General features: G+C 41.3%; 1 protein-coding gene across 5 annotated transcripts in view; it reads left to right on the top strand.

Annotated features, from left to right (window-relative positions):
• The first annotated feature begins 10,841 nt into the window (after positions 1–10,841).
• LOC137298009 (multiple epidermal growth factor-like domains protein 6) overlaps positions 10,842–17,228 on the top strand; it is a 94,730-nt gene continuing 88,343 nt past the window's right edge. For all 5 annotated transcript variants that reach the window (XM_067830036.1, XM_067830035.1, XM_067830033.1 and 2 more), the window contains exon 1: positions 10,842–11,144. In XM_067830036.1, coding sequence (XP_067686137.1) covers positions 11,045–11,144 — 100 coding nt within the window. In that variant the 5' untranslated portion in view covers positions 10,842–11,044. The remainder of the gene's footprint in view (positions 11,145–17,228) is intronic.

Genomic DNA, 17,228 nt, shown 5'->3' with positions numbered 1-17,228 from the left:
GTGTTAGAATGAATAAAATAGTGACATAGATTTATACTACTTGACTTGTGCTTTGTGGGAGTTTATTTGCGTAAGAAGGTTGATAGAGTTCAACCTCAGTCTTTCGTTCAGTTGATCTGTCAGCCATGAAGTACATTCTCCAATAAACTCAGAAAGTAACTGTATTTTGTAATAAATGAAATCACAATTATATTTAATATGGTGTTTCTTTACGCTCCCTTTTAAAATAATAAAAAAACCCATTAATTCATTATGGATAAATTGCCTAGTATTCGTCCCGAGAAATATAAAGTTATTGCATGTGTCAATTAAAACGCGCCATTAAGTCGCTTTGTTTGTTGTTTAACGCTACACTGAGCAATATTCCAGCTGTTTGTAGGTGCTCTACAAATAATGTCCAGGTCATGACCAGATGGTTGACTGCATGAGTATCAGCCTGTGCAGTTTTGATACATTGACATTCATTATTCAAGTCAGAGAACTTGGGTGAGTGAGTGAATATGATTTTAGCAACATTCCAGCAATATCACGCAGGTGACACGAGAAATGAGCGTATAAAATAATAATGAAGAAAAACAGCATTTTAGATTCGGTTCCAATTTTTGGTCGGGTGGTAATAAAAAGCAAAAACAGTTTTATATATAGTCTAACAGAGCTGCACGAAGCAAGCCAGTTTCTTCGTGTAAGCCCGATAGGTTGCAGAGCTTTTGGAAACAATCTTGTGTAAGCCGAGTTTTTATGTAATGGCATGTTAGACACACCAAAGCATAACGCTTTGTTTGATGTTTACTTAGATTATATACAGACGAGCAAAAGGAACTGTCCCTTAAAAAATGTGCACTCTGAAATAATCTCCGAACGTTTTTATATAGTCAAAATGATGGTGGCACACCAGGCAGTGTGTTCTTGGCTGACGATTGCTCACAAACACACCCTGGTGAAGGTTTGTGTGAGACATTTTGAAAATCACGTGCATTGTGGGTTCGTGAAAGCTATACATACGGTGGCACACGACAGAAGGACATACGACGCAACAGAAAAACACAAAAGACGTGCCACGGTTATCACCGTAGTCACAGTCAGGAACCTTCTCCAGCGGCATCAGCAGACTGGTCAGAGGTCAGAGAGGCCCCGGTGAGGAAGACCACGGAGGGCAACGGCGCAGGAAGACCAGCACCTGAAAACTTTGCACCTGCGAAATCGCTTCCTGACGGTAATGTCAACAGCGTCAACGGCATTAGGTCACCCCATGAGCCGAAGGACAACTGCACGACGACTACGTGCCTATGGTATTAGGAGACTGCCGACGGACAGACATCGCCAGTTGCAACTACGTTGGGCCAATCAAGTTCGACGTTGGCAGTTACGTGACTGGCGGAGGGTATTGTTTTCCGAAGAAAGCAGATTCTGTTTGTCAAGGGGTGATGGAAGAGTGAGAGTGTACAGAAGGAGGGGTGAACGTACAGTTCGAAGTCGCATACAGGAGGCGGAGCCCTGCAGGTGAGAGAGCGTCATGGTCTGGAGTGGGATATGCGGTGAACAGAAAACTGTTCTGATTGTGGTGAGTGGCAACCCGACTGCGCAACAGTATATTGACCAGGTTCTGAGACCAAATGTCCTGCCATTTCTGCAACAGCAACCACAAGGAGTGTTATTTCAACACGACAACGCCCGACCACATGTTGCCAGACTTGTCCAGAACTTCCTCAACGTCACCAACATCAGCATTTTGCCATTGCCGGCCCGCTCTCACGACATGTCGCCAATCGAACACTTGTGGGATCACCTTGACAAACAGATTCGCAGGAGACAGATTCCACCCATTACCAGACAAAAGATGACTCAGGCACTGACTGAAGAATGGCAGCGTATCCCAGCCAGTGTCATTAGACGTTTGACCACATCAGTGAGAAGACGTGTGTTTGCCCGTATCCATTCATGGGGTGGACATACTCGGTATTAACAACGTTGTTTCCTGCATTATTGTGACTCTTGTTATGCTGTACCTCATATGAAATCACATTTTTCACCCCATGTGGCAAATTGTGTCTCCTCTTATGAAATGAACTGCTTAACAACTGTATTTTTTGTGTGAAATGTGCCTAATTGGTTGTCGAAGCAATATAACTATTTTTCCTCACGTTTTATGTTTTTTATTTCTCCGTAATTGCAGAAGCAACACACAGAAAGTTTCTTTTGCGCGTATATATATTACACATACGATGACGGCGGATGCTTCATTTACATTTTGTTTTATATGTTGGACGGGAGCGGTGTTAACATACGTTGTAAGGTTTGTTTACAATCCCGATTCATTTTTTATGAATAAAAATGTTTAGAAAAAAAACAGAACAAAAAAACACAAAACAACCCCCCCCCCCCAACAACATGGAGATGTATGGAGAACATGGAGATATATAAAGAACAGCAATGTAATAACTGAATAAAAATCATTCCTTCTACCCACTTAAGGCTGTGAGGGATTCGATAAACAAACAAACCCACTACCCCTTGCCTCATAACCCTCTTACTCCATAAATAAACAACTTGCCCGGCTGGCAAAAGAGGATACACGGGCAGGTCCATGCGTGACATGATTTGAAGGTGGTATTCTCACAGTCCCTGAACCACATTCTATATTATTTCCCTTTCCATCTAACCATTTCTTTCTTTGGAAATAAAACTCTAAATGAAATGGAAATCCCCAAAGGAAACAAGTCTAGATTCCTAGGGTTCGCTCTTCCAGCTCACTTGTGGTACCTTTCCTTTTTAAATGGAATGATATTTTTCGTTTGTCTATCCGACGTATTTCTTACAAAGCTTATTTCTATACTGAACATCATTGAAAACGCATCACCTGTAAATTTTGAAATAAGGCAATAGAATCTTTTGGAAATGGAAAATTAATGGTGGGAATTTTGATAATAACACACTAGATCGTAAATAACGCTCTACAGTAAAAAACGGATCGTTCGAACACATCATCGAACACATCACATGAAAACAACAAAATTCATGCACATCACACACGAAGGGCACAAATTGCATGCAGAAAGCATGCTGTTCAGGGGTATAAATGACCTTCGGCACAAAAACGTTCTCATTTTCGCAGTACTTTCGTAAGTAAAGTTTTTTCGCCATGCCAAGATTGTCACCAGAGGAACGAGAACAGGCCTTGGGTATGTTGCAGGTCGGCGCTTCAAGCAGAAACATTGCACGACGATTTGGGTGTCATCATTCGACCATTCTGAGGCTTGCTAACAGACACCAACAAACAGGAACCAGCAGGGACCGGCAACGCCCAGGTCAGACACGTGTTACCACCCCTCGTCAAGATCGAGACATTGTACGGCGCCATATTCGGGATCGAACCTTGCCCGCTGCCAGAACCGCCAACGCTGTCCAGGGTCGACGTGGTTTGATCAGCGCTTCCACCGTCCGACGCCGTCTCCGTGCGGCAGGGTTACGTTGTCGACGCCCTTACGTTGGACCCATCCTGACTGACAGGCATCACCGTGAACGCCGACAATGGGCTGAACAGCATCGTGTGTGGTTGTTACGACGTTGGCATGGTGTGGTGTTCTCCGACGAGTCGCGTTTTCACTTGCGAAATGCTGACGGGCGTCTACGGGTATGGCGTCGACGGGGTGAACGTTATCATCAGGATTGTGTTGTGCAAACCGATCGGTGGGGTGGAGACAGCATTATGTTGTGGGGAGGGATAAGTTATCACCACAGAACCGCTCTGATTGTTTGTCGTGGCAGAGTGAATGCCGTTTACTACCGTGACAACATTCTTCAGAACAACGTCGTTCCCTTCTTTCACCAGCATCAAGATCTGCACACATTTCAACATGACAATGCACGAGCCCACACTGCACGTGTTTCGATACAGTATCTGGCTAACAACAACATTCCTCTACTTCATTGGCCTGCATTGTCACCAGATTTGTCACCCATCGAACACTTGTGGGATTACATCGGCCAACGCCTCGCACGTCGTCCGCAGATCAACAACCTTGGGGAACTCGACAATGCCTTGCAGCAAGAGTGGAATGCAGTGCCTCAGGACTTTATTCAGAGACTTATCCTTTCAATGAGGAGACGTTGCACAGCTTGTGTTGCTGCTAACGGGGGTCATACACGCTACTGACTTTCCATTTTGACCCCATCTTTATTTCATTGTCAGCTGCATTAAATCTTCACTGTTTTGCTTGATTGTTTTTTGCTTCTTTTCTTTATCAAACATTGGTCTACACAAATATGTAAAATTTACATAGATTGCTCACTTCTGCTCTTAGAAATCCACAATTTTAGGGGTGGTGCGTTTTCAATGATGTTCAGTATATTACTGGCAGGCGTCCCTTTTCAGTCATGTGTGTGTTTGATATCATTTGTGATGCTCTTGTTACATTGAATGTGTGCTTGGTAACTAAAGAATTGTTTGTGTGTGGAGATTTTGACCCCGTGTTTACTCGAGGCTGATGGTTATTCATATCACGGGCCGGACAGACACGGCGTCTGTCCAAATGGTTTTCGCTGGAGTCATTTTACAGACATTTATGCAGGCATGAAAATTAGGCATTTAAAGCTTTGTTTCAAACAATAATGATCGAGTCAGACGGCCGAGCGCTTGGATAAGTATTTGGATAATTATTAACATTATCAATACAACAGTCAAATCAAATATACCGAAAATCCGTGCAAGGTGTCAGGTGTCAGATGTCAGGTGCGATATGACAGTGAGTCTGGTTTTAAGCAATATTCCAGCAATATTCCAGCAATATTCCAGCAATATCCAGGCGGGGAACACCACAAACTGGGCTTAACACGTTGTACCCAGACAGGAAATCGAACCCGGATCTTCGACATGACAAGCGAACACTTTAACCACGGACTGCACTGGTTATATTTGTTCCTAGGACTGTATTGCAAATGAATTACCTTGCTGCCGTGTGTATGTCAAAGATGGAATTGCTCATTATCAATTCAAAGTGGCATCGGTCTAAAGGTTAAAGTGCTGAAGACACGGGTTCAAGTCACACATGCATGCTCACTCACTCACTCACTCACTCTTCGTCTTGGTTCCACACTAATTAGTTGTTTTAGTACAAGGGCCCCAGAATGAGTTAATCAGGAATTTACAGAACGGATTTCCGATACAAGCGCCACAGTGTTCTCACCACCCAAGCCAGTGGCACTAGTTTGCTATAGATACAAACAGCTGCGTACCTCATCCGACGGCGATGGTCCGATATTTTATGAACGCATTGTGTTTATCCAAAATGGGATCTGCAATCAATGCTGACAGCACTGTCGACCATCAGTCTTATCAGATAAGCTGTGTGATTTATCTCATGAGCTGAAAGAACCTCCCAACACCTGCTGAAATACACTTTATCGACATGTCTAAATCTCGTTTTGTAAAGAGCAGATGACATACATCTTCATTGTTCCATCATACACGCGCTTGGCAGGAATCCTTCCACTAGTCGTCAGGGGTACACTTTACATTGCCATTCGGATCCATGCGGCTCCTTCGTAACCTTGGGACCAAGGTGCTATTGATATGATATCATTTCAGATAAAACCGCATACCCCTTGATCCCTCCACGTATATAGTTCACACTGTATCCGGAATATAAAAAGTATTGTTTTCAAACTCCTGATTCTTTCATATCACTATAATTATAAATGATATAAATAACACATGGTATACAGAAATTACCATTGCTTTTCTAATGCAAAGGGCGATAACTCTACATCTTTCCTTGACAGCAAAATCTAGCGATGGTTTCAAAAAGATTTGTACCCTTGCTTCAAACAATTCAAAATTAACATTAAGGTGTCCTGGCTCTGGGAACATAAACACACATACATCATGGGTACGTCAACCCATAGACCTCGAGGGACCAGTGAACAACTTACATACCTTACCGAACACCTCAATGTTGATGTTGAACTGTTTGAAACACACTTTAGCCAGCCTGGGTGAATCAAACGATTCGAATCTTGACCCTTACTGTTTTTCCCGCAGGTATTGTTGTAGTAAATCGCCACGATGTAATTCCCCTACCAAATATTCACAGGGACTACATTTGAACATTTTGTCAAAATGTGTTTGCGAGGCAAGTCTCTTCATAGCCATTGCTAGATTTTGCAGACAACACAATAATAACAACACATTTAGAGTTATCTCCCTTCATCGATTTGCATTCGTATGACATCGGTAATTTCCGAGTACGAAGCGCGATTCAACATTGTTCGAGATAAATAAGTACTACCAGGAAGTACCGAATGAGCTGCTATTGAAAAGTACCTCGTGTGTAAGTGGGATCAATTGAAAATAGTAGAAGTATTCCTAGCCAATCAGAGAAGGTCATTTATGTGTGAGGTAAGATACATATATACATAAATGCTACAGTATCCCCGAAGAGTAAACAGCGATACATGTTGGAGAAAACGGCATGTCTATCTGATATTATAATACGTGTATATATTTTGTGTTCTGTTACGCCATGGTTACCTGAACGGGAGAACCTCCTCTTGAAACAGCCTCAAATATATCCTGAAAATGCTGGCTGAGCATAGGTTAGCTTGGTGAGGTTACAGGTGTCTGTGAAAACTGACCATGGTGGGCAACGGAACATTAATTACAGCTGACCACCGTTTACTGAAAAATGTACGGCACGTCTGTACTAAATTACCACGGTAGGGTAATCAGGTGATGAAAGCGTTCTCGCGTCTTTGGGCTCTTCTGTCCGTTAGGATCCAGGATAGAATTAGTCTTCAGACACCTGCGCTTACCGTAAGAGGCTACTGGTTTGCTGATCTGGTCGACACATGCCAATTATGTTGAGTGTAGTTAATCACTGATTAATCACTCTCTCGGGTTCGATTCCCCAGTAGTTTCAAACTATGAACTCCATTTCTGGTGTTCACCGCCCTGATATTGCTGGTATATTGCTAAGAGCGGAATAAAGCTAAACTCACCCACATGCCAGGAACATGTTGAGGGATGGGCAAGACGAAAACCAGGGATTTGTTTTGATGACTCTGAGCTTCGGGTACACCACTGATCTGGAATTAGCGCATAAATGTCAAATAGCAATATCCTACCACTGATTTACCTTCGTGAACCAGAAAGAATGCAAATAAAACTAATGAGTGAGCGAGTGAGTGAGTGAAGTTAGTTTTACGCCGCTTTTGCGAATATTCCAGTAATATTACGGCGACACGATAAATGGACTTCACACATTGCCCCATGTGGTGAACCGAACCCGAATCTTTGAAGGGCGAACGCTTTAACCACTAGGCTACCCCACTACAGACTAATGATACATTCTCATCTATTTCATATTCAGACACAACACTGGGAAGATACTACGTAAACTAATGCGATATGTTGCACATTGGTGATGTCTGGAGAAGCACGCCGAAAACCCGGGTTCGATTCCCAGCAGAGGTACAACGTTTCAAGCCCATTTTCCCGTCGCTATATTGCTTCACTATTGCTAAATGGGGCGTAAAACTAAATCCACTTCCTGTTTTGGCATGTTCCGTTTGTTGGAATGATTGTTCCTGGGATGGATGGTTGACTGGCCTTTGTATATGTGTGTGTGTGTGTGACTAGATTTATGAATGATTGGTTTATATCTCTGACTGGAGCCGCTTCGTGGGTCGATGTTTGTTGGAGATCGGAAGAAGACAATGGCGGGGTGGTCTAGTGGTTAAAGCGTTAGCTCGTCACGCCGAAGACCCGGTTTCGTTTACCCACATGGGCACAATGCATGAAGGCCGTTTCTGGTGATATTTCAGGAATATTGCTATATATGCCAAGGGGTATTTTAAGTTTTTTAAGAGAACCTGTTCGTAATCATATTCTTTGTGAATAAAATATGTTTAAAACAAACATACACTATGGCAATTACACCTGGTAGTCTATTGGTAGTTAGAGGTGTCACAAAGGGTAGCTAATGGTGGTGTCGCTTTAGCCTGATATACCTGTATACTGGGGAGATTCCAAGCAATCCCTACTACAGTCATCTACCATCAGTTGTTGGCGATCTATAGCCCGTCTTTTGTATTGTATCGTCCTCTTTAATTAAAACGTTTTAGTTTTACATGTTAGTTTTATATTCATATCTGTGATACTCTAGTATGTTTACTGTCCGTCGTCGAGAGGTTAATTTTACTCTTCAAAATCTTTGCGTGTTTTTGCATAAATTGTTCTCGTCACGATATTGCTGAGACATTGCCGATGTGACGTTACATATTAACTCACTCACTCACTGATATCACCCATGGATACACAACAAATAAACACCCAGTGTTCATCATCGTAAATATCATGGGAATATTGAAAAGAAAGAGGAATTGATATGAACAGAACTGAAACACAATTATCGTTATTAATTTCATCATTTTATTACCTGAATGCTAAGAAACCACCATATCACCTATTTACGTCTCCAAATAAAAAGAAATATCAGTTTGCGTAACCGTAACAGTATTTTTCACAGAGTGGATGAGTTTAGTTTTATGCCGCTTTTATACCGCTATTAAACGTTTGCGTATATCAAGTGAGAATGGGTTCCTTGTAAAACAATTAATAGGCAGCCTGTACGCTCAGAATTGACAAATGTTTCGATGACTGACTTATGTGTGACGCACATCGAGCGTATACATATCGAACTCAGCGCATCCACTGCGTATGAGGCACGTATGATTTGCGTTTCACTATTTTCTTGCCGCCAGCAGATGCATGCGCAGTGCGCTAGCCGACGCACACCACTGACGCCGGTCGCATGTCTGACGGACTTTCTACGAAAGGGGTATTCCAAGCGTATTTCCGATTTATTAAAAAACATGGCTGCTTTCACGCTGCCTTCGTTACCAGGGCAGATTCTATATGGTGAATATAAATATTTTGTCATTATGGACAGCCCGAGCCATCATATTTCTACCAGATCTCGAGGGTACGTTGAATGTTCTGCAAGTGCGCTATTTGTTCGGTATACGTACAATACGCTGCCCGATCGCAGGGCATAAGGTACTTATTCGTACAATACATCGGCAATCGCCAGGAGTATAAGCGGTTAATTGTTCGTTCGGGGAGATCAGCGTATTGCCACTCGACCGATACAGCACCGATGCACTGTATATTATGACCTGCGAAACAGCGTAGGCACCGCACACGTAGCATAGTTATGCGTATGTCAGAATCTGTATCACCTTCGAGGGCTGTACCGTGCGCATGCCAGCGTACAAAGAAATTACACACAACGACTGAGATCCATCATCCTCGATATCTCCAGGGTATACGTTCCGATAAGTCTCCACTATACCCTGGATCAGCCCGATCGTTTTATTACCTCCCTTTTCTGGCTCCGCATTCTCACAATAGCCAATCAGCTAGGCCGCCGTTATAACCGAGCTTGCCAGTGTTAACAGAGGAAGTGGTCGCAACTGTGAAGGTTTGCTCGCAGTGTGACTGAGATTTTAGGGAAATCATACAAACAAACTGACAGGCCCGAAACTTTAAAACAACATATGCAAGAACTCCTTCTACCTCTTCCAGAGAACCTCTGCATGGTTTCTGTTGCCAAGTTTAATCGGTTAGATAATTTAAAAAACGAAAGTGAGTTGTGTTTGGTTCGCTTAACTTCCCAGCGACGACAATAATAGGGAGGTAATAAATGTATCTGGCAGAACCGTAGATGCGTCCAGGGTATAGTGGAGACTTATCGGAAAATATACCCGGAGATATCGAGGATGGAGATCCATATGAGATGCGTATTAAGCGCATGGCTACGTATGAAAGAAATGCCAGTGCGCAACTCACAAGGAAACGTATGACACGGCACTTAGCAGTAAGCAATATTACTCAATGTAACGACGTGGGTACCAGAAATGATCATCACACACTGTACCCATGTTGAGAATCAAACCCGGGCCTTCGGTGTAACTATCGAACACTAAAACCACTCGGCTACCCTACCACCATAACCAGTTGTAAACTAATACATCTGTTAGGATCTGTTGTTCGATTAGTCACAGGAAGTTCAATAATGATTTCCCTTGTCTGTGTCAGATTAACTTGTGGCTATGGGTGAGTGCAAAACCAGGTGGCGCTAAACGCAGCGTGCAGTTTCTTCAACAGGAAACTTATTAACAATCGACTTCCCGTTTTGGGAATTCTATGGGTCAGCCTGTTTGAACATCGGGGCTTGCGAAAATAATATTGATTTTAACATTTAAATCCTGTAATACACCTTTCATTCTATTGACTGTCGGTCATGGATGCTTATAACCTACTCTGGTTTAGTTAATGAATATTGACGGACAAATTCCCATACAAAGTAACATATTAGGTTCGATGTGAGAAGTATGCTTACAGTTTACAGTTTTATAAGCATTTGATAAATAGAATTAGTATTTATATAGCGCCCTTTTAAATGACTTTTTTGAAAACACATTGCCATCAAATAAATTATATTTTTCATGTAATATGAAAAAAGTTCTTAAAAGCTGGAAGGAACCATCTGTGTACTGAGAAGTCCATGCTTAGTTCGCAAACATTCACAGATGATTTACCACAACAAATATGTAATACGCTTAGGAATGTATATACGTGGTTGAAAATCACGTGAATTATGGACGCTCTCATCCAAGCACTCCCATCACCGCAACTACGAACTACATAGGATAGACGGTTCACCATTCCGCGAGCATCCCCACAACACACGGCCGTTCAGCTTACTGATTACCCCACCAGCAGAGGTATTTAATATTCCAGTCATCTCCAAGAAAGACGCGCGTGCGCACGAGAGTCTCTAACTCGGAAGTAGCGAGCGCACAATGAAGTGTTATGGCTTACCATGGTTTTTGGAACTTAATTTTCTGTTTCAACACTTGTGTGGAACTGGAGGAGAAATACCAATGCCGTAGTTTGACAGTCAGGGTGACTTGTGTGGACGCTAGTTAGAGTGTGGAAGACTGATACAGACAGGTCGCTCTGGCTGGGGTTTGCTGTGTCAATGACATGACGCAGTGTTCTCATACTCGTGCCATCTTCTCCAAACTGAAGTTGTGTAAAGGATGTATATTTGTTCTTCTGATAGTGCTGACAACACTACGTAGCGGTGAGTACAGAGGCCAGCTGCTGCATGGATACTGCATGTAAATACTGCATGTGTATATTACATGTTTACCTGGTTGCTCGTTCTACGGTGCATCTTGTGATGCAGAAGGTGATTAATAGGATGCTACGAATTCAGGTAATACAGACGATCGCTTGCAAGGCGACTATCATACAGCTTATATAATGTTGATTCTCATATCACCTTCGATCTGTAACTTGACGCCATTGTTTTATGTGACGTCATGAGGCTTATTGCATCATAATCAACAGTATTCACCATTTGAGTGATCAGTCTGAAATCTGAAAATCTGATATCACTGCAGGATCTATTTCCTTGTCACCCACAAATGTGTTAACGAATTATAATTTCGAAACTAATAATAACTTAAGTTTCGTGGTGTACGGCCATGTATAGTGTTGGTAGCACATATAACTCTATTCACATAAGGTTGGCTGACCTGATGTAGCATCATGCCCTCACTGGAGAGAAATGCACACACAAAACGTTTAGGTTTACCTGAAACTGATGAAGACCCACCGGGTAGATCTTATAAATGCTGATACATAATAATATTCACTCTTTCGTGGATAATTACGATCCTGTTATCGTCTCCATAGTTTTTTAAAACAATATCTAGGTGTCATAATAATCACTTCATTATGATTTGAAGGTATATCGTTATTTGATGTGTCTTTCTCTCACAGTCCCTTAACCGCATTGATAATATATTTCCGTCTTCCCAGCCCTTTCTGCAAAGCTGAAGTAAGTATTAATTTCCTCAAATTCAATCTCCGTTCCAATTTAAATCTAATTGTTTGTTCACATGAAAATGATATATTCAGAGGTTAAGCGTTAGTCTAGTATTGTACTTGAAACTTGACTTTAATGGATATTGCCGTCTTCTGTAAATTCCAATGAATGTAATGTCATTGATTTGCTCTGGAGGTCAAACCACACATTCACATCGTGTGTTAAAAGTCACTCCAAGACCATCAAGGAAGCACCGGTCCTTTAATGATATGAAAAGTTCATGAGTGAGCGAATAGCACAGTTTTACACAGTATAAATAGGATTACTCGTCAGACGCAAAACTCTTTGAAACAAACACATTCTTCACGCAAATTGCCTACATTCGATTCCAGAACCGATTTATGAGGTTCTGTTTACCGATATATTCTTGGAATATTACAAAAACCGACTCACTCACTTTCTGTTCGAACACAAATATCGTTTAGATATATTAGCGGGAATGAAGTGAAAATTTAAATGAAAAATTAGAACATGATAAATTATACATTATAAAATGTAATACAACACAATATATAATATAAATATAAAATAGAAATTTAGAATAGAAATTTCAAATGAAAAATGAAAACATGATAAAATATACATTATAAAATGTAATATTTTCGCTCAATAATCGAGGTACCAAATATTGAAAACGTTAAATATACTTTTGGGGTTCCTAAACACCCGTATCATCACCACAACTTACTAACGTGTTTGGTTAAAATATATTTTAATATCATTGTTTCAGTATATATTTATTGTTACATGCTTCTTTGTATTTCATGTAATTATTAAGGGTCGTGAGTAGCCTTGTGGTTGACGTTCGATGGTCACGGCGGAAGTCCGAGTTCGATTCCCAACAAGGGTACAATTCGTGAAACCCATTCATAGCGCATGAAGATTGCTGAACGCTGTCAAACCACACTCACTTACTCGTGTCATAAAGTTACGAATTAAAATACCCCAGTACCATTTGTTATTATGTAACGAACAGTCTTCAGCAGACTGCCATACGGAACGTGTCCACCACGTCCTCCAGTCCGAGCATCAACGAAGAATGTATCACAAGCCATGACTTCATCCAGTTATCCTTCCAATCCAGTCGGAATCTACATCTCCTTCTACTTCGTTCCTTGGATCTAATTAGTGCACATCTCGCCGAGGCCTGATTAACGTTATTCCGGCTATGTGGGTATGCTTCTCCGTTGATGCGCTGTGGTGAAGTGAAAGAACCAACACGACTTGCCTGATCCTAAACACTCGAACACTGAGTGTTTCTACATTAAGTCCTGATGGAACAAAGCTGGACGTGAAATCTGCGACGAACCCTATATTTAACCGAAAGATTAATAGCTTATTGTCCAACAAATATCAAAACTTCATCAGGTGTTTACCCTAGAAATAGAGATACCTAAAACAAATAAATATGCAGCTGATGTTTCAGTGTACTAAATGTTCTCTTTTTGCTGTTCTGCTGAATATAGAAATACCTTTGTCGAAAGAAGGATTCAAAGTAAACTACAAACACCCAACTCCCGATACGTCTGTGTTTATTATTAAGCTATGTGGGAGGTAAAATTGTGGATACTAGCATGAGTGAGAATATCTTTAAGAAGCCCTATATGTATATATTTATTGTTACAAGCCTCTGTATTTCATGTGATGATTAAGGGTTGTGAGTAGCATTGTGGTTGTGCGTCCGTTCGTCCGTCACGCCCAAAACCCGAGTTCGATTCCGCACATGGTGCACCGCGTAAAACCCATTTTTGATGCTCCCTGCTATTGGGAATGTGTTTCACATATTGTACACATGGAGGGAATCAAACCCGGGTCTTTGGCCTGACGGACGAACGCTTTTAGAACTATTCTACCTTACTTGTAAGATGCAGACTGCACTGACATATTCGACAATCCTGCAGGGACAAAGCACAAGCCGCCGTTCTACCGTTTGACATACCATACGCTATAGACTCTCCAGGCAAACAATGGACAAGCCCTTGCATGCGTTCATGACGGCTGGCATCATCACTCTATCATCATGACGGCTGGCATCATCACTCTATCATCATGATAGTCTGGCACCATCACTCTATCATCATGACGGCTGGCATCATCACTCTATCATCATGACGGCTGGCATCATCACTCTATCATCATGACGGCTGGCATCATCACTCTATCATTATGACGGCTGGCATCATCACTCTTTGACACTGATTCATAAACACATAGTCCGAATTGTAAATCAACTCTGTCTTTAGCAGAATTTTGTTTATGGATATAGAAAGGGTATTGTCGCTTCTGTTTATTTTGGATATATTGATATCATAAACAATATCTACTCGAGCTGGAGCTTGCATCTTACTGTTTACCATGGATAAAAACTAGGTAAAGGTAAAGACAAGCATGTTTGTTCAACAATGTGACAAATATGATACAGTCTGCCCAGGGCTAATTTCCTCATATTTACGTTTTGTGTCTTCAAATCCCATATTCACCTTAGAGAGTGAGTATGGCTCTACGTCGCTATAAGCAATAGGTCAGCAATATCACGACGGGGGACTCAGAAACAGGCTTCACATATTGTACTTCTGTGGGGACTCGAACCCGGGTTATCGGCTAGATTAGCGAACACTTTAACCTATTTTGGCTACCTCACCGCCCTTATTTATCTAAACTCATTCTCGTGACAGCGCCATAGCGCCACTCATGAATGTGTTATGGTTACTAGAGCTTAGCTTCTTCCAAACTTCCAATCTGCTGATTAAATTGACTGGATAGGTAGAACAAAAATATTATTTGCGTAGATGTATATCTTTTAGATTGGATGGCTTGAGAGTGGATTGGTCCGACCTCAGTATTAGCAAAAAACTCAAACCAAACAAAAACAACAAAAAAAAAACCCCTCCCATACAAACAAACAAACAAACAAACAAAGACAAATTCTATTTCAAAATGCAGAAATAGTTATATTGATAATCTTTACTTATCAGCGAACGATTTGCTCCCTTTATGATTGGCTTTTGCACTGACGTAATACAGTACAACGCTTACGACCGTTACCATTCACCAAAATTACTTTTCGTAGTTGATTTCACTCACTGAGGTAGTTTTGTCTCTGTATGTAGATCATAGCTCTGGTTGACTGAATCGGTTATTTTGTAAACCACAAAAAGGACTCTGTCGGAAACGCCGTATTTCGAATGAATTGAAAGAGACAAAATCTATATTCATACAAAACTTCCTTCTGTTGGAATGCCACTATGTCATTTGCTGGAAGATAGGGTGTTAACTCACGCCCAGCGTGTCCTACCCCGGCACAAACGTCCAAAGAAAAATCCAGTGTTCGTCTAAACAATAGCCTGCCATACAGACCCTGAAACAACTATATACAAGAAAGCCCAAGCAAGTCTAGAATATGTGGCAAGTCTAAATTCCACAGTTTCAGAAAATTAAGAATTTCAGTGGGTTCCTTTTCGTTATATCTTATTAATTTTCATGAACAGTTATTGTTTTTGTAAAGCGTTCGTTTCAGAGACTGGATGTTAGTCTATCTGATCAACCAAATGGGAAGGCGTCAAAACAAGGAATTGTATGGGACATTTTTGTCAAGGATCCATCTAATTTGGAAATGCCATTATTCTTTGTAAAAACCTTACTGAAACTTTGAAATTTGTATACACGCTGAAACGTTTGTCCTAGAGTCCTATGATAATGTTGAAACTATCTTAGAAAGAAACTGCTCGAGTGGACCTCACAAGCTGACTAATGTAAACATGAAGTCCTGGAGCTGTTAGAATACTGTTAGAATACCAAACGTATTCAGTGTGGCTGATAAACTACAAATAGACTCTAAAAATAGATGTTTTAGATTTCAGACTGAAACTGAAGAAATAAACATGCACAATTTTGAACATTTAATTTGAAGTGTTGGACATGTGTTGCCGGGTCTGTAAAGAAGCTACATGACCCAGTCTTACAATGACACAGCCTACAGGTGACTGAGAACATCAGAGATAGACATCCTCGCTATTATCAGCCAGCAATAACGTTATAAATGTCAAAGAAAAATGTTAACTGTAAACCAAAGTTACAAACCTCCTAGCACTACAAACACCGGCTTGTTTACCTATTCGTCTGAGTACCAGTGTGATAAGGGACTACTTCGCATGGCTCGAGTGTAATGGAGCAACAGAAGTCTCGAAGCACAGTGTCAGACTGTGTCCGATTCATCAGTAATTCAACAAAGGCCTGTACGTGTCATTTCTCCACGAGGTATTTGACATATGAAGACGTACCATAGAGCTGTGTAAACCTCTCCCCGACATCAAGGCAATAAAGTCAACAGTAATTCAGAAGGGAACCAAGACGAAAACAGGCACCCCACGAAACAGGCCGTGTAACGTTGCGGTGTTGCTAACACAGGGTAGACTTATTAAGAAACCTGAGCCGCTCCCAAGCCGTAGGAAATGTTGGTGTTGTCGCTGTCAGGCTGATGTAGACGTTGCCAGCACCTGCTTCCTTGTGAATGATGCGGCTAGGGAGATGTAGAACAACATACCGTGGGGCGAAGCTCGCCTTATCATAACTGACACAGTTAAGGTGTTTGTTTAATACAAACGTCATTTTCCAACAAACAGCTTAAATATTGTGAAACGTTTTGTGATTGTCACAAGCATTGTGTGGGCAAACACCACAGATATCCTGTGTGTAGGTTGTCATGAAAATCATAACGTTGTTGAATTGAATGTGAATGATCTGTATCAGTTAAGGCACATAAAGCACCAAGATTATCAGAGGAGCGAGAACCGGCCATTGAAATATAGTAGATGGTGGCCCCGACCCGAACAGATATATGGCCAGATTAACTCTACTTGGCAGACCATCATTAGACGTGAGACATATACTGAATAGTCTACGTTCCTACAAGGAAAATGACACCGTCGCAGTTCGCTACGAAATCTTAAGTGTTTTGGCAGCACGTAAACTTATGACTTGCGAGTCACAGACAAAACACTTTTAGAAATATTTTTATTAAATATCATAATCCCAAAGCTCAGGTGTGTACTTTCTTTTGTGCGTCAGTTTAAATACATACATGTGCCTCATGAATGCGACGGGCTCCTTCCCTGTATCTTGTCATAAATGATCTGTTTAGATGCTTCTTTAATGCACGTGGAACTAAACTATAAACATACTGAAACTATAAGTAAACTATATAATCTAAATATGCTAATAAACTAATAAACCATAACTTCGTCATTCTTATGTTTCTCATTATTTGATATACGC

This window comes from Haliotis asinina, chromosome 10 (genome assembly GCF_037392515.1).
Source record: "Haliotis asinina isolate JCU_RB_2024 chromosome 10, JCU_Hal_asi_v2, whole genome shotgun sequence".
In the NCBI taxonomy this organism is placed as follows: Eukaryota; Metazoa; Mollusca; class Gastropoda; order Lepetellida; family Haliotidae; genus Haliotis; species Haliotis asinina.
This window is presented reverse-complemented; position numbering and strand designations above follow the sequence as displayed.